General features: G+C 52.4%; 2 protein-coding genes across 2 annotated transcripts; one reads left to right on the top strand and one right to left on the bottom strand.

Moving 5' to 3' along the window:
• Positions 1 to 29: 29 nt before the first annotated feature.
• Positions 30 to 5,601, top strand: FEN1 (flap structure-specific endonuclease 1). Its single transcript, XM_081064091.1, has 2 exons — positions 30 to 331; positions 2,894 to 5,601. Exon 2 carries the CDS (start codon positions 2,906 to 2,908, stop codon positions 4,043 to 4,045), a length of 1,140 nt encoding a protein of 379 aa, XP_080920217.1. The 5' UTR covers positions 30 to 331; positions 2,894 to 2,905; the 3' UTR covers positions 4,046 to 5,601.
• A 236-nt stretch (positions 5,602 to 5,837) lies between these two features.
• Positions 5,838 to 20,766, bottom strand: FADS1 (fatty acid desaturase 1). The gene is made up of 13 exons (XM_081064090.1): positions 20,623 to 20,766; positions 20,136 to 20,333; positions 17,989 to 18,099; positions 17,241 to 17,438; positions 16,411 to 16,512; positions 16,180 to 16,308; positions 12,811 to 12,871; positions 10,823 to 10,899; positions 9,796 to 9,893; positions 9,511 to 9,607; positions 9,187 to 9,266; positions 8,976 to 9,101; positions 5,838 to 8,636 (listed from the first exon to the last, which is right to left on the bottom strand). Exons 2-13 carry the CDS (start codon positions 20,325 to 20,327, stop codon positions 8,585 to 8,587), a joined length of 1,323 nt encoding a protein of 440 aa, XP_080920216.1. The 5' UTR covers positions 20,328 to 20,333; positions 20,623 to 20,766; the 3' UTR covers positions 5,838 to 8,584.
• Between the last annotated feature and the right edge of the window lie 1,573 nt (positions 20,767 to 22,339).

The following is a 22,339-nucleotide window of genomic DNA, read 5'->3' as shown; positions in this document are numbered from 1 at the left end:
GGGCGTGTAGCGGGAGCTGGGGCCTGCGAGGACCTGGGGTGGAGTAGGGGAAGCGGTGAAGAAGGGAAGTGTTGGGTCGCCGAGAGAGTCCGTTCACCCTGGCTTGTTTGTCGTGAGAGAAGGTGGCCGAGGGGGCCGGGGCCTGTACTACACTTCCCAGGAGGCTGTGCGCGGCGGCGGCGGGTCACGTGACGGGAGCGCGGGCTTTGGAAGGCGCGGAGCGAGCTGTGACCCTCCGGTGGTAGAGCTGAGAAGGGAGTGGGGCTGAGGACTGTCCTGCGCGACACCGGACCAGGCGGTAGCTGCGGAGGCCTCGCGCTTGTGCGGCCAGGTGAGACCCCCCCCCTGGGAAGTGTCCCCGAGAGCGGCGGCGTCCGCTTTGCGCTGGCTGCTGTGGTTGCCCCGGCTGCCGCGCGGGGCGCAGGCGCAGGCGCGAGTGCGGTCCTGCCGCTTCGCCGCTGTGGGAACTGGGCCAGTCTCGTCGCAGCCTCCGGGCCTCTTTGTTTATTCGCAGTCAAAGGGTAACGGCTTCCACCTCGTGGGGCCGTTGTGTATTTTGGCTAAGATCCTGGCTGAGAAAGCTTTAAACCTGTGTAGACCCCCGTGTCCGGTGCTGCGGCCGGATGACGGGCCGGCCACACGCTGACTTCTCAGTCCGTGTTGTAGCCACGCAGCTCGCGTGGCGCATGGACCCCGGCGTTTTGTGGGCTCGGGGGTTGGGGGAGCGCTCGCGGAGCACGTCGTGCGCGGCCGGAGCTTTCCGTGTGTCCCCTCACTTAACCGTGACGGGGACTCTGCGGGACGCGCGTGGCCTGAGTCCTACAGGCGGAAAACCACACGTCCGCGGCTTAGTGGGGTCGCGCACCAGGCGACTTGGTGATGCGACACAGATGGCGAATGCTGGCCCCGGATTCAAGGCCACGGGGACTCCCGGGGGGACCGGCGTGGGGTGGGCCTGGGAGACGGGCTGGAGGGCGGCGGGGCGGGCGCGGGAGCGCAGCCGTGGACACGTTAAAACACGGCGGGTAGGCTGCTGGACATGAGCTATCTGTTTCAGCGTAGCCCTTGGTGTAAGGGGCATCCATTTAAAGAAGCCACGAAATGAATGAAAGCGCGGGTTTTAGTGGGAAGCCTACAAGAGGGCGGCTTGAGCCTGATGGAGTTGGGGGGGCCCTAGGAAATGTCTGTGCAGGGGCCTGAGCCGCGGAGATGCAGCACGGGCCGAGGGTCCCGGTCGGGACTTGGGGTGGGGAGAAAGTGCAAAGGGAAAGACGTGGAGCGCTAGCAGCAGCGTGGTGGGGGTGAGCCCCTAGGGCTGGGGGCTCCGAAGGGGGTCAGCGCCCGTCACCCCGCTCAGGTGCTGTTTGTGCCGGCCCCTCCAGGCCGCTGCCGTCGGTCAGGGCTCTGCGGAGAAACAGAACAAATCGGATGTGGAATATGGATACACGGGCAACCCCCGTACGATAACACGGCACTTCTGTGCCACGGCTTCGCTTTGACGTGGTTCGAGAATCGGGGCAAACCCTCGTGCAACACGGCATGCTACAACACAGTTTCACTCTAACACAGTTCGAGAATTAGAGAAATCCCCGAACAACACGGGAACAAGAGCTTTTAAGAGCAAAAGACATCACATTCGAAATTACGGAAATCCCCGAACGACACAGAACATAATAAAAGCTTAGTAGTGACGACAAAGAAAACATTAATGCATATTAATATGTTATACTGTTGGTGAAAATGGCTTTAATAAAGATATTTCTCTTATTTATAAAAATGTATATATATATTTTTTTAGTTTTTGGAATCTAACCCCCATTTTTGTACTAGTTCTGTTTCGTATAACATGGATTCGCACAATATGGCATTTGAAGGAACCCAGAACCGTGTTATATGGGGGTTACCTGTATATATAAAGAGGTTTATTTTAAGGAATTGGCTCAGGTGATGGTAGGGGTCGGCATGTTTGAAATTTGTAGGATAGGTCAGCAGGCTGGAAACTCAGGCAGGAGGCAATGCTGCAGTCTTGAGGCCGAATTTCTGCATGAAATTTCAGTTTTTGCTCTTAAGGTCATTCAGATGGTTTGGATGAAGCCCACCCCCATTATGGAGAGCAATCTTGTTTACTTAAAGTCAACTGATGATAGTTAGCCACATCTACAAAATACTGTCACAGCAAAACCTGGATTAGTGTTTGATTAAATTGGATATTATAGCCTAGCCAAGTTGACACATAAAACTGTCACAGTTGCTAAGAGGAGGCAGGTGGAGGAATGAGTGGGGGATGTTCAATGACGGGTACAACGGCACAAAGGAGGAATGAACGTGTTGTTCACAAATTGGCAAGAAGATGGATATTCTTGTTTATTTTACTTTACATATTCAAGCCATGTATTATGATGGTTTTTGTTACTGTCTCATCTCACCTTCATTGTCTAATCAGTATTTGCCTGACCTTCAGGACTCAATTCTGCCTTTATGGTCCCTGGACTCCTCAAGTTGGACCAGGCACTCTGGATTTGTGTGATCTTTGAGGCGGACATCTTCTGTAGCCTTTATGGCATGTTAGTCCTACTGCTGCCTTATCCACAAAATTTTGAGTCCTTCAAGGACATCAATAGTGTCTTACTCCTCTTAGCATCCAGTTTAGTTCCTGATACTCAGGAAGCCTTAGTTAGTATTAATTGAGTGGGCTTCCCTTGCTAGACTAAGTTTCATGACAGTGGAAACTTTGTCTTGTTCATCTTTTCATCTTCTGCATGCTGACTTGGTAACCTTTTTATTGTGCTAAATTTATCTGGAGACATGAAGTTGGTGAGCTAGCACTAGATATAACCCTTGCTCTTTTTGCACCTTTAAGTTCTTCCTTGTCTTACTTGTCTTTCTTTTTTAGCTCTGTATTGCGATGGGTATTCAAGGCCTGGCCAAACTGATTGCTGATGTGGCCCCCAGTGCCATCCGGGAGAATGACATCAAGAGCTACTTTGGCCGCAAGGTGGCCATTGATGCCTCCATGAGCATTTATCAGTTCCTGATTGCTGTTCGCCAGGGTGGGGATGTGCTGCAGAACGAGGAGGGGGAGACCACCAGCCACCTGATGGGCATGTTCTACCGCACCATCCGCATGATGGAGAATGGCATCAAGCCCGTGTATGTCTTTGATGGCAAGCCGCCACAGCTCAAGTCAGGTGAGCTGGCCAAACGCAGTGAGCGACGGGCTGAAGCGGAGAAGCAGCTGCAGCAGGCTCAGGCTGTTGGGACCGAGGAGGACGTGGAGAAGTTTACTAAGCGGCTGGTGAAGGTCACCAAGCAACACAACGATGAGTGCAAGCATCTACTGAGCCTCATGGGCATCCCGTACCTCAATGCACCCAGTGAGGCAGAGGCCAGCTGTGCAGCCCTGGTGAAGGCTGGCAAAGTCTACGCCGCAGCCACGGAGGACATGGATTGTCTGACCTTTGGCAGCCCTGTGCTGATGCGCCACCTGACTGCCAGTGAGGCCAAGAAGCTGCCCATCCAGGAATTCCACCTGAGCCGGATTCTGCAGGAGCTGGGCCTGAACCAGGAGCAGTTTGTAGACCTGTGCATCCTACTGGGCAGCGACTACTGTGAGAGTATTCGGGGCATTGGGCCCAAGCGGGCTGTGGACCTCATCCAGAAGCACAAGAGCATCGAGGAGATTGTGCGTCGACTTGACCCCAACAAGTACCCCGTGCCAGAAAACTGGCTCCACAAAGAGGCCCAGCAGCTCTTCCTGGAGCCCGAGGTGCTGGACCCGGAGTCGGTGGAGCTGAAGTGGACTGAGCCCAATGAAGACGAGCTCGTCAGGTTCATGTGTGGTGAAAAGCAGTTCTCTGAGGAGCGGATCCGCAGTGGGGTCAAGCGGCTGAGCAGGAGCCGCCAGGGCAGCACCCAGGGCCGCCTGGATGATTTCTTCAAGGTGACCGGCTCTCTCTCTTCAGCTAAGCGCAAGGAGCCAGAACCCAAGAGATCTGCTAAGAAGGCAAAGACTGGGGCAGCAGGGAAGTTTAAAAGAAGAAAATAAACGAGTTTCCCTTCATTATACCTCCTTGACCCGTTTCTGCCTTGTACCCCCAAGAGCTAGTGCTGGGGAAACCTCCATGGGGGCGGGAAGAGATTGCATTGCTTCTGTAGCACTACCCTTCTCAGTAGTGCTTTTCCCTTTTTTACTTGATCTTATGGCAGGAAGGCCACAGAGGTACGCTGTTTCTTTTTTAGCTCAGGAAAGCATGTCAGGCTTAAACCGCCTTTCCACCTAATGGACACTGAATCCATTGTAAACTAAAGTGATAGCAACACGTTTTGAAGAAGGGAGGAAATAAATGGTGGAGACCAGACTATACGGAAATGATTTCTTGGCTGGCCGTCTGATGGCTGGTGATGGTGAACCAGACTGCACTTCTCTGGTTTCGCCTTGGCCTACTCTGAGGGACAGCCATCAGGAAGACCCAGTCTTAACAGACAGGAAGAGCTACTGAGAAATACCTGGTGGAGAGCTGCAGTCGGCAACCGGGGTCTGATTACCTGGCTGTGTGTCCTCGGTGGGCAGGAACTTGAGCTAACCGTGTAACTTGAGTCTTTACAGTGGTTATTCAGAGCCATAAGGTGGCGAAGTTCTTAATGGCCTCTCTGAGGCAATCAACTGTGTTGAGAGTGGGGGTTAAGAAGCTGTTGTCATGTGCTGTTTTTGTTTGAAAGGTATGAGAAGAGTCAATAAAATTATAAAAGTAACTAGAATGGCATGTTCTTTGAAAACATCTTGGGTACCTCAGGCTTCAGGCAGAATGTAATGTTCTCTTAACTCCAAGATAACATGCTGGAATTCTACACTATTAATGTGCTTTGAGAGTGGCCACAAGATGGCACCATGCCCCATAGAATGGCCAAAGGCTTGGGTGGTACTTCAGCCATTTGCAGGAAGATGCCTCCTTCATCTTGCTAGGAAAGGCCTTTTAATAAATCGAGTGTTTCCAATTTTCCACCTGCTGTGTGAGATAAAGGAACTCCTTCGAGAAAGGCTCACAATTTAGATCAACTACTACATAGCATCCACGCATTTACCAGTTTGTAAATTGTGAAAGTTGCCATTCAAAAATCACTTCCTTGTTCCTTTTGTGACTAAATTTAGGTTGCTGTTTCTCATAGAAATGGTATGTTTTTGTACTTTGAATGTTTTATGATCCTGATAAAACTTGGTGGGGAGCTGCCCTGTTTTGAGTTTCTAATTTTTTTAGCATTCCTATCACTGCCATTTGAAGTTAACAAGGATATTTAAGCAAGTGGTCTGCAATTTAACTTGATGTTTTGACAGATTAAGCAAGTAGAAGACTAAAGACCAGTGGTTTTCAAAATTTTCAATGAAGTAACCTATTTTTCTAATGAAATATTATGTGGAATCTCAGGATATAAAGCTCCTCTGGTTGAAGCACGAATGGGTAAGTCTCCCCAGCATCACCCTAACTACAGGACTCTGGAAACCACTGGTATAGAAAGTTCTGTGTTGGGGACAGGGGTCTTAGTTTTGTTCATTGCTGTCTCAAGCACTTAATAAAACCAGTTTTTCTCAGATTGAGCCAGGCCACACACTTGGAGCTCCATTTTCTGATTCAAATAATTTGATTCTAAGGTTGCAGTAATGCTGATGGGTCCCAGAAGTGGTAAGACTTTGGAGTTATCACCTCAGCGCAACAGCTCTAGTTAAGGGCTTGTACCCTGTGGTAGACATGCATGTAGTGGTTTGTTTGCCTCTTGCTTTTTGAAGTTGAATTGTCTGGTCTTGTCTAGATGTTTAACCACTGCACACTGCAGGAACAATCCATTTTGCAGATTTTTATTTAGCATGTTCTAATCTTGCTCAAAGATTGCTATTTTAATAGGATGGAAGTTAAAAAGGCATGGCTTTATGTAGTTCAGCTCTGGCATTGTGCCTACAGAGAGATTTTGGTAAAGACTTATGGGAACTATCCACACTGAGACTAGAAATGAGTTTAAAAGGCAAGGACTGCCTCATGCTAGGAGCAAGCAATGCACATAAAACCTGGCTAGTGTATCTAGGCAGTTTAGCACTGGAACATGCAAGTGTCATGGAAAGAGGCTGGCTTTTCCTTGCCATAATCCACCTGTATGTTGTTGTGTTCCAGAGGTCCTGATGTTCCTTTCTCTGCCCAAGGGGCTTGCTTACACAAAGCGGACGCTGTGCAGGGACTCATTCAGAAAGAAGTTAGAGCCACAGAGGTGGATGGTGACTTACAGCAGACACACAGTGAGTCCTGCTGACTGCAGAAGGGCACTGGATTACAAGTGAATCACCTTCATTTGGTCAAAATTCATTTTAGTTTTCAACTTTATTCCATTGGAAATGTGGTAACAAAACTGGCACACAAAGGATACTAATATTGGGCCTAATTAAAGAAAATGCCTCCAGATAAGTGGTAGGAAGAGGAAAGTAACGAAAGCTGGAGTTTTTAGAAAGTGAATTCAAATGTTAGTTCTGCCACAATCTGACTGGAGATGAGTTGTCCTGTCTAAGCCTGTTTTCCCATCTGTCATTGGCTTTGATCACTCACGTTACCACTTTAACAGTCTGAACCTTCTGTCACTGGTATGTCCCTTTTTGGCCATGTGAGACAACACTGGTCCAGGTTAAGGAGAGAAGGCCACAGTGGTTGAGTTGCTTTGAGGATCTGGACTTGGCTCAATAAAGTTTCGCTTGGTTTGCTTAGATCGGGAGCCTGGGCCCAAAGCCAGGCCTGACAAGCTGGTGACACCACACCTAAACCTCAGGTAGCAGGGAACAGAGGGATGGGGAAGGATCGGCATCTGTTCTGGAGTGAGGAACCCAATGAAAATAGAGCTCTTCAATTCTGCTTCTCATTTTTCTACCCAGACTGTTTTAAACCAGGTTCTTCTCAAATGGAAAAGATCTCAACTCTTCTGCAACCTGTTCTCCATCTGTTTTTTAAATCGTTTTGTTTTGACAAACTCCTAAGAAATCAAAACAGCCTTTCCATAGGTGCTGCCTCTAGGACCCTCATCTCCCTGATTGCCGTTCTCCCAGAACTAAATGCAAACTCTCTCAGGACTGTGCTTTCTCATCCCAGTGTCCCAAATGCTCGACATGCTTACAGTAGATGCTGTTGAACAGGCGAATAATCCCCTCACCGGGACTGAAAGGCCGTGGGTGTGGGGAGGGAAGAGGGGGTGAACGCTAATGACAAGCCCTGGAGTTAAGGTGAGACTCCTGGGGTACATTCCTATGTTTGCTCTCTAGAGATGGGTTAAACTGTTTTTACCTTAAAAACCAGGAAATTAAAAAATGACTTTTTCAATATTAGACTGGTATGCTCAAGAGATCCTAAATTCCTACTGGTCTCCAGCAGAGAAAGACACTTGAACAGAGCTGACAGCCTAAGAAGCCCAATGACAGCAACAACGATCACAAACTTCTGTTTTTTTATCTTCCCATTTTCTGGTTTAGAACTAAAATGATTACCTTTAACCCCACTGCTCCTGCTCAGAAGTAATGCTACAACATAACCTAGGTTGTAGAAAATTTCTTACAGCCCTTATATTCTTTACGACTGAAACTTGTGTTTTCCTCATGACTAATTCAGTATCTCCCAGCTTGGTCACTGGTGCTCATTGGCGGCTATTGTATTGAACTTGGAATTATAGGTAGGGAAGCAAAGAGAAAGCAGGAGGAGCCCCCATGTGTTTCTAGGGAGATGAAGTTGCCCCGTCTGCTCACTTGCTTATGGAGCAAGTGGGCTCCCTGTCCGAAGGGTGTTTTGTTCCTTGGCTGCTGGTTAGAAGAGGTGCATCAAAAGCTGAACTGATTTTTAATGGCCGGTAACTCTCCATTAGCCATTTTTGGCAAGACCTAGGACCTAATGTTCCCTTGGTACCTTGGATGGAACACGAGACCAAAATCAGTAGTGGCAGGATCCTTTAGGGCCAGGTGTCTCCAACACCTCTGCCCTGCGTGCTTCGCAAAGGAGAAATCGCTTCTCCAGGAGCCTGAGGCAGACAGAGCCACCCAGCCCTAAAGTGAGCTGGGCTCCAGGCCTCAGAATTCTGAACACTAATGCTTCCTGTCTAAATCTTGCTCAAAAGGTTAAGCTGCTCTATCTCCCTCTAGCCTGTGAACCTGAGGTTTGTAGGTGAGGGTGGAAAGGCACTGAGAAGTGGACCGGTAAGATGAGCTCACCCCTTTCCTGGGTGGAATTTTAGTGCTAAATCTCTTCGTAATTTCTGGGCTTAGTAGGTCCTCCCTATTCTTCTAACACCCTCCTGACTCCCCCTCTTTGATCCTCAACCATCTGTATCAGACAAACTAGAAAAAGGAAGTAAAACACATCCCTGCCCCAATAGCTCCATCCCTTCTAGGGGGCCTGCATGTTCCCCCAACCTCTTTGAGTCATAGAGCTGCCTAGAAGATAAAGGGGGGTTTAAGCCAAGTCTTTATCTCGTCAGACCCACTCTCTCAATTGTAGAATTGTAGTGGCATTGCCCTCAAGCGCCCCTTTGCTTTGGCTCCAGAGGCTCCTCTTCCAGATGGGGGCTGTTACTGGTGAAGATAGGCATCTAGCCAGAGTTGCCCGGACTCCTTCAGTGAGCTGCGGGGACAAGATGGAAGCAGACAGTGAGACGGGGCGGAACCGAGCCCACAGCCCAACCACCCACCAGCTCACAGAGGTGTGGAGGCCCGTCTCCAGGCCTGAGTCCCCTCATGGGAATGCTTCCCCTCCCCTTTGCCTGAGAAAGAGCTTGGGCCATGGCACTGAGCAAAGGACTGACCAGGCCACGACACCAAGAGTGCCCTGCTTTTGCCTTGCTGACCGCCATTCCAGATTGGGGAAAGCTTCCTATTGCTCCAGCCCCACACTTCACCACCAGCCCCGCTGCTCTGCCCTCCTCCTGCCCTGCCAACCATCTTCCCAGGCTCAGATACTCACTGAACAATGTCGGCGAAGGCGGAGAGCAGGGGCTTGGACTGGTATTCTATGCCGTGTTTGGCACACAGGGACTGCACCAAGGGAGCCACTTTGTGGTAATTGTGTCGCGGCATTGTGGGGAAGAGACTTTAGGGAGAACAGGGGAACGTCAGTGGCTCCTCTGCTCCCACCACCTCCCCCAGACCCTGCTTCCCAGGGTCTCCCCACTCACTGGTGCTCAATCTGGAAGTTGAGGTGTCCACTGAACCAGTCATTGAAGGCAGACTTGTGGACGTTGCATGTTGCCTGGAGCTGGAGGAAAAGGTCAGGGAGAGACAGCATGGCTCTGGGAACGAGGTGGAAGGGCCAGTCCGGCCCTCTCCACGTAACGCTGTTTGAGAGGAAGGGCGGGGGGGACCGTCCCTGCTCACTCCCTTCTCCACACGGTGGCAGGAAACTTCAAGCTATGAGGCCATGCTGCTGGGGGCTTCTGTTGTCACTGCCCTGCGTCTCTACCCACCCACCCTCTCTTAGCTGTTGGGTGACCATCCCTTACCTGAGTGGAGACCCAGTCCACGTTCTGATCGTAATCTATGTGCATGGGGATATGGTTCATCTGTGTCACCCACACAAACCAGTTGCTTTCCAAGAACCTGGTGGAAATGGCACAGACAGAAACAGTACAAGCGGAGTCGGGAGTTCTCGCTCGCCCTCACATAGCTGCTCCAGCCTGGCCACCTCCCCAAGCCAACACCTGAAGCCCCAGCACAGTCCCCAGGCCAGACTGGTTACTCCCAAACATCTCCTTTTCTTTGCCAATCCCTGCTCCCCCATCAAGTACCTGACCACGAAGAGAAGGCCCAGGAAACCCTTCACTCCCAACAGCGGCACATAAGTGAGGAAGACGCGGACGTAGAAGGAGATCATCCAGGCCAGGTCCTGCAGTGAGCAGCAGAGAACATGACACACGAAGCACCTGCCTCGTCCTCTTCCTCTCCCTTCACTATTTCTTTGTACAGTGTGGCTCTTCTCACACCCAGACTGGAACACATCACCTCTCCTCCTGGCAGCGTCTCCTCTCAGTGTCCCAGTCCTAGAATACCTAGTGCCACTGCTCTGTCCTTCTGTTCCTAGTGGTACCACCAGGCCTCTGTGCCTGTTTCCTTCACAGGCTCTCCCTGCCTCCAGCCCCTCCCAACCCATACAAATCCTTCGTCCCTCCACTGTGCTGCCAGATGAAATCTCCCAGCACCACGGCTCAGTGCGTGCCAGTAAGTACCCTGAGCAAACTGCCAACCATTTCTGCATCACACTCCTCTCCTGACACGAGTCGTCCACAAAATGTCCAGTGGACAAACCCCTTGCTTCCCAGCTTCTCTGCTCAGAGTCCATCCTCCCTCCACCCCACCTGTCTGTCCTCCAAGACCAGCTAGAAAAGTGACTTCACAAAGACTTTTCTGATCAGATCACAAAGACTTCTCATCAGCTGGATGTAGTAGGCCCCTTTTGGAATCCAGAACCTTCGGCCCGTACCTCTTCTCTGGTGTCAACTACACCCTGCTTCAGAAGTTTCCTGAGAGCAGGTGCCATCCCTTACTCTTCCACACTCCCCAACCTGGCCCTGGCTTTATGCCCAGCGCAAGAACCTCAGGAGATGCTGCCGAATGAAACAGGGCATGGGGCGTCAGGTTGTCTGCTGAGCTCAAATCATCCCACCTAGAGATAAGGCAGGTCTCTACCTGGTTCTACTACTCTGCTCTAAATTAGGCCTGGAGTAAATCAGTGGGGTTTCCCCTGGCGAACCCCTTTCCCCTCCCTCAGGGTAATGGAGACAAAGGATATGGGTCTCTTGGGCCATGGATACTCACCACCCACTTCTTTCGCCGGATAACAAAATAGAAAATATACCACTGGAAGTAGAGAGGCAGCAGGGCTGGGGGCCCAACTGGGGAGTAAACAGAGACAGGGAGGAGGTGAGAGTAGCATGATGGTTACTAAAGGGTTGGTTAGTGCTGGAGGGATGGCCTCCAGCATCTCTGCCATCTCCTCCTGCCCCTCCAGCTGCCTTGGCACTCCTTAATCCATTGCAACTGGCAGGCACTAAAGGTTGGCATGAATGCAAGTCTGAAGAAGGCAAAATCTCCCAAGAGGATGGCAGAAGGGGGAGGGATGGGAGTGGCATTCTTTTCCAGTGGAAGGCGGCAGCTGGGGAAATTCAAGTTCCGCAAAATGAAACTTGCTCTGCTCCCATGCCTTTAAAAGGGCACTGCTAATACTCCTCGAGTTGCCCTGGCAACAGCCCTGCCCCTGCCCGGGGCCTTCCTACTGAATCTTACACCTGTCCTTGCAGTATCTGTCCTGTGATCCTGGCTGCTCCACCACCCACGTAAAGGGACAGAGCAGGAGTAGGAGAGAGAGAGTATGTGTGTGTGTGTGCGAGAGAGAGAGAGAGAGAGAGAGAGAGAGAGAGAGAGAGAGAGACAGACAGACAGACAGACAGACAGACAGACAGACAGACAGACATAGGGGATGTGGGGGAAGGGGAACGCGGGGACCCTTCTGATCCTTCATGGGCTGAAAGCTTACTTCCTAGAACTAGGAAAATGAGCTTGTGCCATCCAACCCAAAGCCCCAGAGGTCACCTGTGGGAAGGGGCTGAGTGGCTTCTCTTAACACTGGGAACTGAGGAAGTGGACCCCGTCCTATGTGCTATTCCGTTTCCTTTTCTGTACCCCTTCCCTGCGTGGCCCCGATGCTCCCGATAACCCCCACATTATAATGCCGACCCATGGCTCCTCTAGCCTGAGATGACATGCACTCTAACATTCTTCTGGACGTTTCTGTTCCAGCCTCTATCCCATCACCCTTTCTACTGCAGGGATGGTTAGTAAAAGGCAGTTAGGATAAATTCCTTTGAACTAAAATGGGATCAATGGAATCATCCCCTCCTTTCCTTTAAAATTTTGAATTTTTAAAGGATTTTTTTTTTTTTTTTTTTTTTTAAGATTTTATTGGGGAAGGGGAACAGGACTTTATTGGGGAACAGTGTGTACTTCCAGGACTTTTTTCCAAGTTGTCCTTTCAGTCTTAGTTGTGGAGGGCGCAGCTCAGCTCCAGGTCCAGTTGCCGTTGCTAGTTGCAGGGGGCACAGCCCACCATCCCTTGTGGGAATCGAACCGGCAGCCTTCGGAGTTAAGAGCATGGAGCTCTAACAGCCTGAGCCACTGGGCCGGCCCATGAATTTTTAAAGGAGTTTTAAAACTTCAAATTTTAAGCATTATGGAACAGATTTTTAAAGCAGGGAACATACAGCAGTCTTCAGAAAGAGCTAAGCATTATGGAACAGATTTTTAAAGCAGGGAACATACAGCAATCTTCAGAAAGAGCTTAAGACAACTACAGAAATGTTTTCTCGTTTTTCCAATAGCTCCTACAATCCCTCTGGGTCCAATCCTCCCTTAGCTATATATCTACCTGTGTCTCCCTGGGGGTTGGACTGCACCCCACTGGGTCACCTTGACCTAGGTCTCTGTTTGACGGTGAGTTTTAAGGTGAGGTTTAAGTCTTCACTGGGATGGCCCCACACTACCACTCAGCTCTCTGTGGAAGCCAGGGTGGGACTGGAGGAACTAGTTTGTTTCTAATACAAATGACCTTTGACCAAACATTAACCTAACTGTTGACTTTGCTTAGTTGAAGTGGTAGACTGCTCCCATGCAGGGAGTAACCTGTTGGGAGTGGAGTACTTCCTCCCGCCTTTACATAAAATACCATAATCCCTCAGAGTCATTTCCTCCTCACTCCCTTCAGCCCCAATCCCAAGGGAAGTCCCCCTGTGTTGGATGGGGACACTCACTCAAGAAGAAGTATTTGTGCTGGTGGTTGTATGGCATGTACTTTTTCTTCTGTTTCCCAAGCTGTGAAGAAAAGCAAACAAAAATCAGCACCCACAGACCGGTCACCCATTCGCCGCCTCCTCTGCGCTTGGCTGTTCCCTGCTCAGGAGTTCCGGCCTATTCTAGGGATCTTCAGCTCGTTGATGTTATTGGAAGGCGCCAGCAGGCCCAGCCGTAACTCCAGCACGTGGCACATGAAGCCCAGGCTTCGATCTGCTAAGCGTGCCACACCACGGCATGCAGCTCAGTGGCCCATGCCCACCTGAGGCACGTACACAGTGATGTCTTCAAGTCCTCAGGACTCCTCAGGTTTATCCAAAATCCTTCGTCCTAACTTGTCCGGGCCCCTCCACCTTCTCCCCGTCCTTTTTCCCACCTGATACTTTTTTGGCACCAGTCTACAAGGACAACCATTTTTACCCCATACACAGGTCAGTATTCCCTCTATATCTAGCCCCCGATCTTCCCCATTAAAATCTTTTGGTCTCTTAACTTCAACATGACCTTTATAAAACTCCTTGAAAGCTAAGCAAAGTTTGGCAAATATTTTAAACAGGATACTGAGAACAACTCGGCAATCTGAAGATTCTGGCTTTTCCCAGTAGGTGCTGGTTATTTTGTGAGCCTCGCTGCTGAAGAGACAAGCTGGGGCCACCAGTCAACCGGTCCGCCTCGTGTGAGCACACAGAAACCACAGCAAAGCTCTGCCGTCTCACCTGATGGCTCTTTCTGTTCCTCGCGCCCAAATTAGTTCTGGTGACCAGAGCACCGCAGGGCACAGCAGGAAACCTACCTAGAGCAAAAAGCCTGCTCATTCTTTCATGCCTCGGCCCACTGTTTTGACAGGTCATTTATTGAAAGGCCGTTCCTTGCAAGATCATTCTGCTAAACGAAGCATTCTTTCTGTATTACCTGTTTCTTTCAACAGGTATTTATTGAGCACCTACTATGTGCCTGGCACTGTCCTAGGTGCTGAGGATATGGAGGTGAACAATACATTCTTCCCCTGATGGAATTTATAATCTGAGAGGAAGCTGGTGATAAAATCTGTAAACAGGACTCAGGGTGGTTACAGATTAAAAACAGGAAAATGTGACCGAAAGTGAGGGAGGCAGCGTTTTGGCGAGGGTGGTCAGATATGGCTTCCCTGCGGTGCTGACATCTAATGTGAAGACTGAGCTGGGAAGGGACGAGCAACGTAAAGATTCAGGGCAAGAGCATTTAAAGCAGAGGGAACAGCTGGTACAGAGGCTTGGGATTTTCAAGACACAGAAATGAGGTCAGTGTGATTGGGGAACAGTGAGCAACAGGGGAGAATGGTTGAGAAGAGCAGAAGACTAGGGATGGCCAAATCATGTCAGGCCTTCGAGAGTCCTTGTAATTAAGGCCATGGTGAAGAGTTTGGATTTTATTCCAGTGGTGATGGGCAGCCCTTAGAGGGCTTTCAATGGGTGTGGCAAGATCTGCTTTGTGCTTTAAAACACTGGCTGGCAGTGGGAAGAATGAACTACAGGGGGCAGTACAGTCGCAGGCAGACCAATGAGGAGGCTGGAGCAATAAACTAGACCCCAGATGGCCCAGGTCCGGGGAGGGGAAGCAGTGGAGCTGCAGAAGTCAGTGAATTTGGGGTATTTCCAGAGGCAGTGTCAACAAGGCTTGCTGATGTGGGAACTTCATCTCACCCCAAGCAACATTAACAGAGGGAGAAACCAGAAGAGGAGCATAGGTCGTATTTGCTGGCTGGGTGGGCAGATACTGGCCTCCTACTTTGGAACTGTTTGGAAGGGAGCCCTGTCCACTGCTGCCTCCGTGAATGGCAATCACATGCCATCATGATCCTAATAACCGCCCCACTGTTATTTGACTGTCCGAAGCCAGGGGGTTATATTTAGGGTCAAGTGTCCCCTGCACCTCTTGTCCTCCAGAGGCACCGAGGTGGGTGCCACTGGATCAGCCCAGGGACCAATGCCCCGTTCAACGGTCCACATAGAGTGAACCCAGCACCAAGCAGTCGGTAGGTACCCTAGGCCTTTACAAACGTACTAACAGGCAGCCTACCTTCAACCTCATAACAAGGCCAAAAAAAAAAAAAGGCTATTTTGGTTCCAGACCATTCTCTATTTTTAGTATCTACAGATAGGAATTTCCTGAAAACCCCAGTGCCAAGAAGCAATAAAGGCAGTGGTGTGAGAAGGTTCTCTTCCACTTATAGAGTCCTACTTTTTTTTTTAACCCTCTACAGTGACAACAAAAGTGCTACCAAGAGCCCCATGTTCCGCCTGATTAATAACCCCCACCCCCCGCAAAGCAGCAACTGGAGCCAGGAGGCCAGGGCTGGTCCCTCGTCCACACTGTTGACGGTAGCAATGCTGGCCATGTGGGAAACCCAATGAGCCCGTTCAGGAGGTGGGAAAATTAGGATATTATAGACAGGTGAGACACAAGCTTCAAGCTAGGGGCTCCTGGTGCCAGGACAGCCAGTGCTGCCAAAGCCTTTCCACAAAGTTCTTCTCATGGCCGGAGGGGAGGGGAGGGCTAGGCCACCTTGAACTCCTGCCTGGAACGGAACTGTGTTTAATGACAGTTTAATTCTTGGCAGGCTGAAATGTCATAAAATGGTGGAGGGGAACCTGGCAGAACTCTGATTGCAGCCTAGAACCTTGGGACAAAGGGTTTTACATTAACTTTTCAAAGAACTCTGCTGGCCATTCAAAGCGTTTTATTGCATTATGCTCACCAAAAGCTCACTAGATCTCCCTCAGGCATCCTTCCTTTAGCAGCTAGCTGCATTACGAGTTTTGCTCACAACCTCAGATGACAACTCAAACCCAACACTGACCACCCTGGAAGTGAGACAGATCAGGTGGGTGGGAAGAATTACTTGGTGAATGAATGTTTCAGGCACTGGGCATCAAAGAAGAGTAAGATAGTCCAGCCCTTGGTGGGGAAGACTGTGACACAGTGGGACATCAAAGAGAGAGGAATACAAAATGTGGGGCAGGGGGACAACTGCCTGGGGTAGGAGTGTCAACAAAGTACCCAAGGAAGGCCATCCATCACCTCCAAGGATGAGCAGGGCTTTGCACAGTAATCTCCTGGTCCTCCTTGGATCCTCAGCAGCACATAGTACCTTTACACAATCACTATTTCGCTGCCTTGGACTCACTAGGGAGGACAGGTGGTTCTGTCCTGGGCACCCCATTTACTGCCACAACTTCCAAACAGCTGGGCAGTCAGCCCCCAATGTCTTTCCCACAATGACAGCATTGTGAGCATTTCCCCCAAAGCACTCTGTGCTGGCGGCTTTCCATTCTCCAAGACCTGCTCACCTCCACAGAAAGGATCTTCCCCAAAGCAAAGAAGAAGGGGTGCATATTGAGGTCTGGGTCTTTGCGGAAGCAGTTGGGCTTGGCATGGTGCTGGAAGTGCATGTGGTTCCACCAACTGGCAGGGGCCCCCTACAGAAAAGCAGGACATGAGTATGAAAGCCGTGTCCCCCTTCTTCCCAGGCAGTCCTTTACTGACCCGAGTTCCCGAGAACCATTCCCTACCCCACTGACCTTCAGGTGGCCAATCACGAAATGATGTAGCAGGTGGTTCCATGAAGAGGTGCTGAAGACAGACAGGTGCCCAAAGTCATGCTGCAGCCAGCCGGCCTGGGCCTGGGCAAGAAGCGTTAACGCTGAGAGCAGCCCACCAGCCCAGTGTCCCTCTCACTGACCCCAGCCACTCGTTTGGCTTCTCCCTCACCCACCGAGGCCTGTGATGGCTGCAGGATCCTAACTGAGCGCATCAGGAAAGGGATCAGGAAGCCTAGGTCCTAACTCTGGCTGTGTCACTAACTCACATGAGAGTTGGGGCAAATCACTGTCCCTTCCCTCTTCTTCGGCTTCCCCAGCTCTGGAGATACAAGTCTTATGATGGACTGAACATCCACCCTACCCAGAATGACAAACTCAGGGGCAAGCAGAAGGCCCGGCAAATGGGGTTGGACAGCCAAGCATTAGGGCGCACGCATTTTCAGCATGGTAGGCAGGTGTGTGATGAGGGAGAAGCCAAGCTTTACTGAGAGACCAGAATCGTGGTTCTTGGCACCCTGGGGCTGTGGCAGAAACTAACTGCGGAGATTCAGAGGAGAAATTCCACAGGAAGAAGGGAACCCTGGAAGAAGCTGCTGGAGAGGCAGTGAGAGAAATGAAGGTGCACAAGTGGGTAATGCGCAGATGAAAACCACAGACAACCGAATGTGTCCTCCTTCCGCACTGACTCTCCCCCACGTCCTCAGCTCTGCTGCTCAGAGGGCAGAGCGCCTTCGCCTCCTGTGGGTACAGAGAACTTTCTCCAGGGATGCTGAGCATGGCTGTGCTCTTGACAAGCCAAAGGCTCTCACCTGAACTGTGCTGAGCAGCACTGCACAAATGACGAAGGGCACGAAGGACGTCCCAAAGACCCAAAGAGTGAGCCAGGCAGCAACGTCCAGCAGCAGGATGTGTAGCAGGTACAGCAGGAAGAAGCCATGGTTGGCCTTCATGAGCCCCATCCATTCCACGGTGGCCCGCAGCTCTCGGAAATCATCGGTCAGCTCTTTCTGAGAAAGTGGAGAGGGAGCAACTGTTATTCTTCCCAGCTGCAACCCCACACAGCTGGTGAGAAGGGTCCTTTGAGGCTTAAGGACGTCCCACTGAGGCAGCTGTGGGAAGTCCACAGTCCTAGGTAAAAACACCACAATACCGAGGAAGGGTGACAGGAGGAGGTGCTGTGGATCATGCCTAAGAGTACATGGCCTTTGGAAGTTAGACTTCATTCAAGTCCCTGCTCTGCCGTTTACCAACAGTATGATCCGTGGCCGCATTGCGTAACCTCTCTGAGCCTCGGTATTCTCGTCTATAAATGTGAATTTATGAGGCTATGCTTGGCAGGCACAGAGCAAGTACTTAAGATGGGTCTCATTTCGATGATGATGATGGTAGTGGTGATGGCCTTGTGAGAACCATGGGTCCCAATGACTATGCAGAAGAAGCAGGGACCTCAAGATTTCCAAGAATACTGACTGTGGTCACTTGTGATCCTTTGTAGGACTTCCTTCTACCCCCTGCCCCTCAACAACCACAGGATCTCCAAACAGCAAACAGTCTCACATTTTTAGTGGGCTCAAAGCTGGGCTGCTCCGGAGACAGTTCTCCGATCAGGAGAGAGTTCATGTACTTCTTCACAAGGCCCTTGTTGATGTGGAACGCCACAAAGGGATCCTGCAAGGAAGGGGAGAAGGCAGAACAGTGAGGCACCCAGCCCAGCCCCCGGACTCCTGGAGGGTTCCCTCCAAAGGCCATCCTCCTGACCTTCCTGGCCATCCTACAAACCTTGCTGGCAAGGTTTGTACCCAAGTTCAGAGACTGCCTTCATCCAGCCAGCTGTCTTCTGAGGGTGCTCAGACCTTTTCTGGGTGTCCACAGCTCAGGATCACAGAGCATCTGTGGTCCAGTAAGAATGGCACCACACAGACAAATAGGGTGGCGGGAACCACAAAAAGACCTCCCTGGGCTGGCCTTTCCTCTGTAGTTTCTGGGAACAGCTTTTACACATGAATTTAGGGGTACTGGTGAGAACCAGACGCACGGGTAGAGCTATGAAACTTTCCTGCTGTGGGACTTTTAACAAGCCTCTCTTTGAGCCAGCGTTCTCCATAAAAATCTGATGAGGAAGATTCCCCATATCCGAACTGGAGAACTTTTCCATTTCTCTCCTTTCCCTCAGCCCCTGTTCTTGGTAGGCTTCCATATTTCGCCTAGCACTTTGACCACCCCTTTCCCTGGCGCCCCTAATTTTGGTTATGCGAGGTGGGGTCCTTGGTGATGAGATTCACGTCTGTGGGTCAGGAGGCCCCAGGCCCTACCGGGAAGCTGCAGGCGAGGCGGGAGCCGGGGCGGAGCCGGCGGCCGGTGGCACCACACAGCCGGACCAATCGCTGTCCCCGCCGCTGCAGGCCCCGGCCCCAAATCACACTGCAAGAAACCTTGGAGTTACTGCCTGCTCCGTCTACGCATGCGCCAGCCCCCGCCTAGGCCTTTGGCCGCCGTCTGGGCTCCCCGGCGGTCACTCGGGTGACAAGCGCAGGTTCTGGCCTCGTCCTCCAGGCTGGCCGCGTCAGAGGGAAGGGCGGGCCCGCACCCTGAAGCGCCTGTGCTCCGCTGCGACATAACGGGAACCCTCACCCTCGAGGCCCGAGGCGCGCTCCGGGATGGCAAGGACGGAGGGTGGGGACAGCAGAAGGGGGTCACATCGCAGGGAGCAGGTTGGGGGAAGGATGTTGAGATAGGGGGCGTGGCGAAGAGAACGCTACAACCTTTGGGTCCCAAACGGTGACCACTCCCCCAGCCCTCCAACCCAGCAGGGAGGCGCCAGGTGCCTTATCTCCGAGAACCCGTGGTTTAGAAAGGGGAGCAGTAGGACCCGGGCTGGGGCACGCGCTGACCCAGCAGTGAGCCGGACGGAGGAGGCTGGCGACCCCGCTCCGGTCCTACAACCGGGAATGCAAACAGCTAGATGTTTGCTGCGGCCAATAGCTGGACACCCCGCTGGCCCGCGGCTGAGCGATCTCCCCGCAGGACTCGTGGGTCGTTCCGGGGTCCTCGCCGAGTGTATGTTGGTGCGGGCCACCCGCCTTCGGCACGTCACTCTCATGAATGCCTACGCACGGGCAGCCGCTGGCCCTCTCTGGCCCGAGCGGTCCCCTCCCGCCTTCACTCCGTGCAGGGGTCCCAAGGCAGCGGGAACGAGGTGGCTTCCCGCCTCAGCCCTTTGCCAGACAGGGATTCACGCCCACGCTCACGAGGGTCGCCCAGCAGGCCCTGTCCAGACGCGGCTGCGCTCCCCGCCCAGCCACCGTCCCCTCCTCCCTCGGCCGCGGCAGGTGGCCTGGTGCCCTGCAGCCTCGCTCTCCTCCCTCCGGCCCTGCTCCGGGCCTGCCCGCGCCTGGACACCGCAAACTCGCGGCCACAGAAGGGACGCACCCACGGACCGCGCGGCTCTTTGTTTGGTGTGCACGTTGCTGGCCTCCACCTCCACTGCCCAGACTAGTTTTCACAGCCCCTCCTGCCCCTGCGTCCCGTGTCCACAGCACACCCCGTCACTGGTAACAGGTACGCTCGGGCGCCTCTCGGCTTTCTCCTGAATTGTCACAGTTGCTGTCGGGCTGTGGGAGCCAACTTCCTGCCTCGCTCACTGAGCCCCCGAGCCCGGCCGCGCCGCCCCGCCTCCTCCCGTGCCCCGGCCGCGCAGGGCTCACCGTGGCGTCCTGTCCCGCGTAGTGGCTGATGACCCGGGAGCCCCCGGGGTGCCGGCGGCTGAACTCGCTGATGTTGTACACCTTCCGCTCGATCACCAGCCACCGCTCTTTGTCGCGCCCGGAGCGTTGCGCCACCTCATCCCAGGTGAAGTAGCGCGGGGTCGGACCCTGGGCCGGGGTCTCGGGGGCCATCGAGGCCTGGCGACGCGGCGCGCCCGCAGGGGAAAGGGCTGTCAGGCGCGCGCTCGGGGCCTGCGGATGGCGCGCGCGGGCCTCGCGTGCTCCCGGAGTGGGTCCGCTGCCGCGCGCCGGGAGCCCGCCGCCCACGCGCCGGATTTTCAGCACCCGCGGCCCGACCGCCCCGCACCGCTGCGCGCGCTCGCATTGGTGGAATCGCGTGGCGCGGAACGAGCCCCCGCCTACCGGTGCGAGCCGGTTGGAGCAGGCCTGGCGCCGGCGGGGACGCGCGCCCCGTCGGACTCCTTACCGGTGTCGCCGCTGGGTCCCACTTCCCGAGTCGCGGCTTTCGCTCCCAGCGGGCGCCGCGCGTGGGATAACGGTTCCCGGGGAGGTGCCTGGGTGCAGGGCCGGCTCGCGGCGGGCTGCGGCCCCGGATGCGTGAGCGGCCCCGGGCTCCGGGGGAGGAGTTGGCTCCGGCGGGGGCGGGGCGGCGAGGGGGCGGGGCGGCGGGCGGGGTTGCCAGTGGAGGCCAGGGGGGTGGACAGGGCTGTTCCTGCGGCCGCGGTTGTCCCCGGGCTGAGGCTGACCCAGTGGGTGAGGCTGTCCCGGGGGCCTCAGCTTTAAGCTGTGAAAGCCCTCGCCAGTGTCCGGACGCTGACCCTCCAGGGATGCAGCTGATAAACCTCCTCGCACGCTGCTCCACCTGTTGTGTGGCCTCACGTAACACCGAGAATTCTTGGCAATTACCTTGTGAACAGCATGATTGTGGTTTACCGGTGTGTTGTGTGTGTGTGTGTGTGTTGTGTGTGTGTGCGCGGGGGTGTTAATGCTCTACGTTGCTCAGTAAAACGTTAAAAATGCCCCTCAATTTTTGTACCCCTGTTGGCCTTTTTTTGTTGGTTTTATTTTTGTTCTGTTTCCAAATTAACTGTGATCTTTAAATAAAAGGAAGCGGCCCAGACTTGTAGGAGCTCCTGTGTGAAGAGCCCGGGTCTTCAAGCTGAGGCATCTACTCCACTCCGGAGGCACCTAGGTAGAGGCTGTAAAAAGCCTTTAAATACAGAGATTTGGGATTCTGACTTCTAGGCTTCAGCAAGGAGTGAGAAAGCGCCCAGAGGCTGAGGCCCGAGTAAAGGAGCTGTTGCAGTATGAAGAGACCCAGAGTTGACGAGACCCAGAGTTGACGTGCTAAATTTTATTGTTTCAACACTTTATAAAGCACTTACTGCGTCCTAGGCAATTGTTCGTAGTGTTGTGCAAACATTAACTCATTTAATTCTCATAGCAACCCTGTGAGGTAGGAACGAGTGTTAACCTCACTTACAGATGGAGAAACTGAGCCACTGAGAGGTTAAGTATTTTGTCACACAGCTAGTAAGTGGCAGGACTGATTGGAACTGGCCTGTGCTCTGAACTCCTTGGCTCTGCTGTGTCCCCTCTGATTATACTAGTATTTGGGCACTTTGATGGGACTCTCCGGACAAGGGAAAGGAAGCAGAGCTTAACACACTATATGCACTGAGCTATATATAGCCTGAGTCAGGGTGATACAGAATGGATTGGGAGAAATATGGCTAGATTTCTGGTAGAAAAAGACCTTAATCCATTCAATTCAAACCCCTCATTTTATAGATAAGAAGGTTGAGGTTCAGAATGGGGAAAAGACTTCGCGAGTCCGCGTGGGGAAGCTCAGGTGACCTGGCTGCCAGTTAAGATGGCAGGCTGCTGCACCTTGCTCAGGAAGGATGGTCTGTAGAGCCAGTTTTCCATTAAAAAAAACCTTGCCTAGCAACTCGACAGTGTGTAACAAGAGTTATAAAATGATCTGTATTCTTCAATCAAGTAATTTCATTCTTGGGAAAGTGGAGGATGGTAGACTGTGCAAAGATGTTTATAGCAAATTTAATAGCAAAAACTGGAAATGACTATAAGTCCTGACAATAAGAAAATTGTCAGGCTCACTGGGCTATATTAGCAGAGTAAGGAATTACAGAGTGATTAAAAGTGACCAGGATGTGAACCAC

The sequence above is a fragment of the Rhinolophus hipposideros genome (assembly GCF_964194185.1).
Source record: "Rhinolophus hipposideros genome assembly, chromosome: 10".
NCBI lineage: Eukaryota > Metazoa > Chordata > Mammalia > Chiroptera > Rhinolophidae > Rhinolophus > Rhinolophus hipposideros.
This window is presented reverse-complemented; position numbering and strand designations above follow the sequence as displayed.

Bases quoted from the DNA above. Each gene is read 5' to 3' on its own strand.
- FEN1 (XM_081064091.1), top strand. From the start codon at position 2,906: ATGGGTATTCAAGGCCTGGCCAAACTGATTGCTGATGTGGCCCCCAGT.
- FADS1 (XM_081064090.1), bottom strand. From the start codon at position 20,327: ATGGCCCCCGAGACCCCGGCCCAGGGTCCGACCCCGCGCTACTTCACC. The intron at 18,100-20,135 runs GTGAGCCCTGCG...CCTTCCTTGCAG, and splicing joins ACGCGGGACAGGACGCCACG to GATCCCTTTGTGGCGTTCCA. The intron at 9,267-9,510 runs GTAAGGGATGGT...CTTTTCCTCCAG, and splicing joins TGGACTGGGTCTCCACTCAG to CTCCAGGCAACATGCAACGT.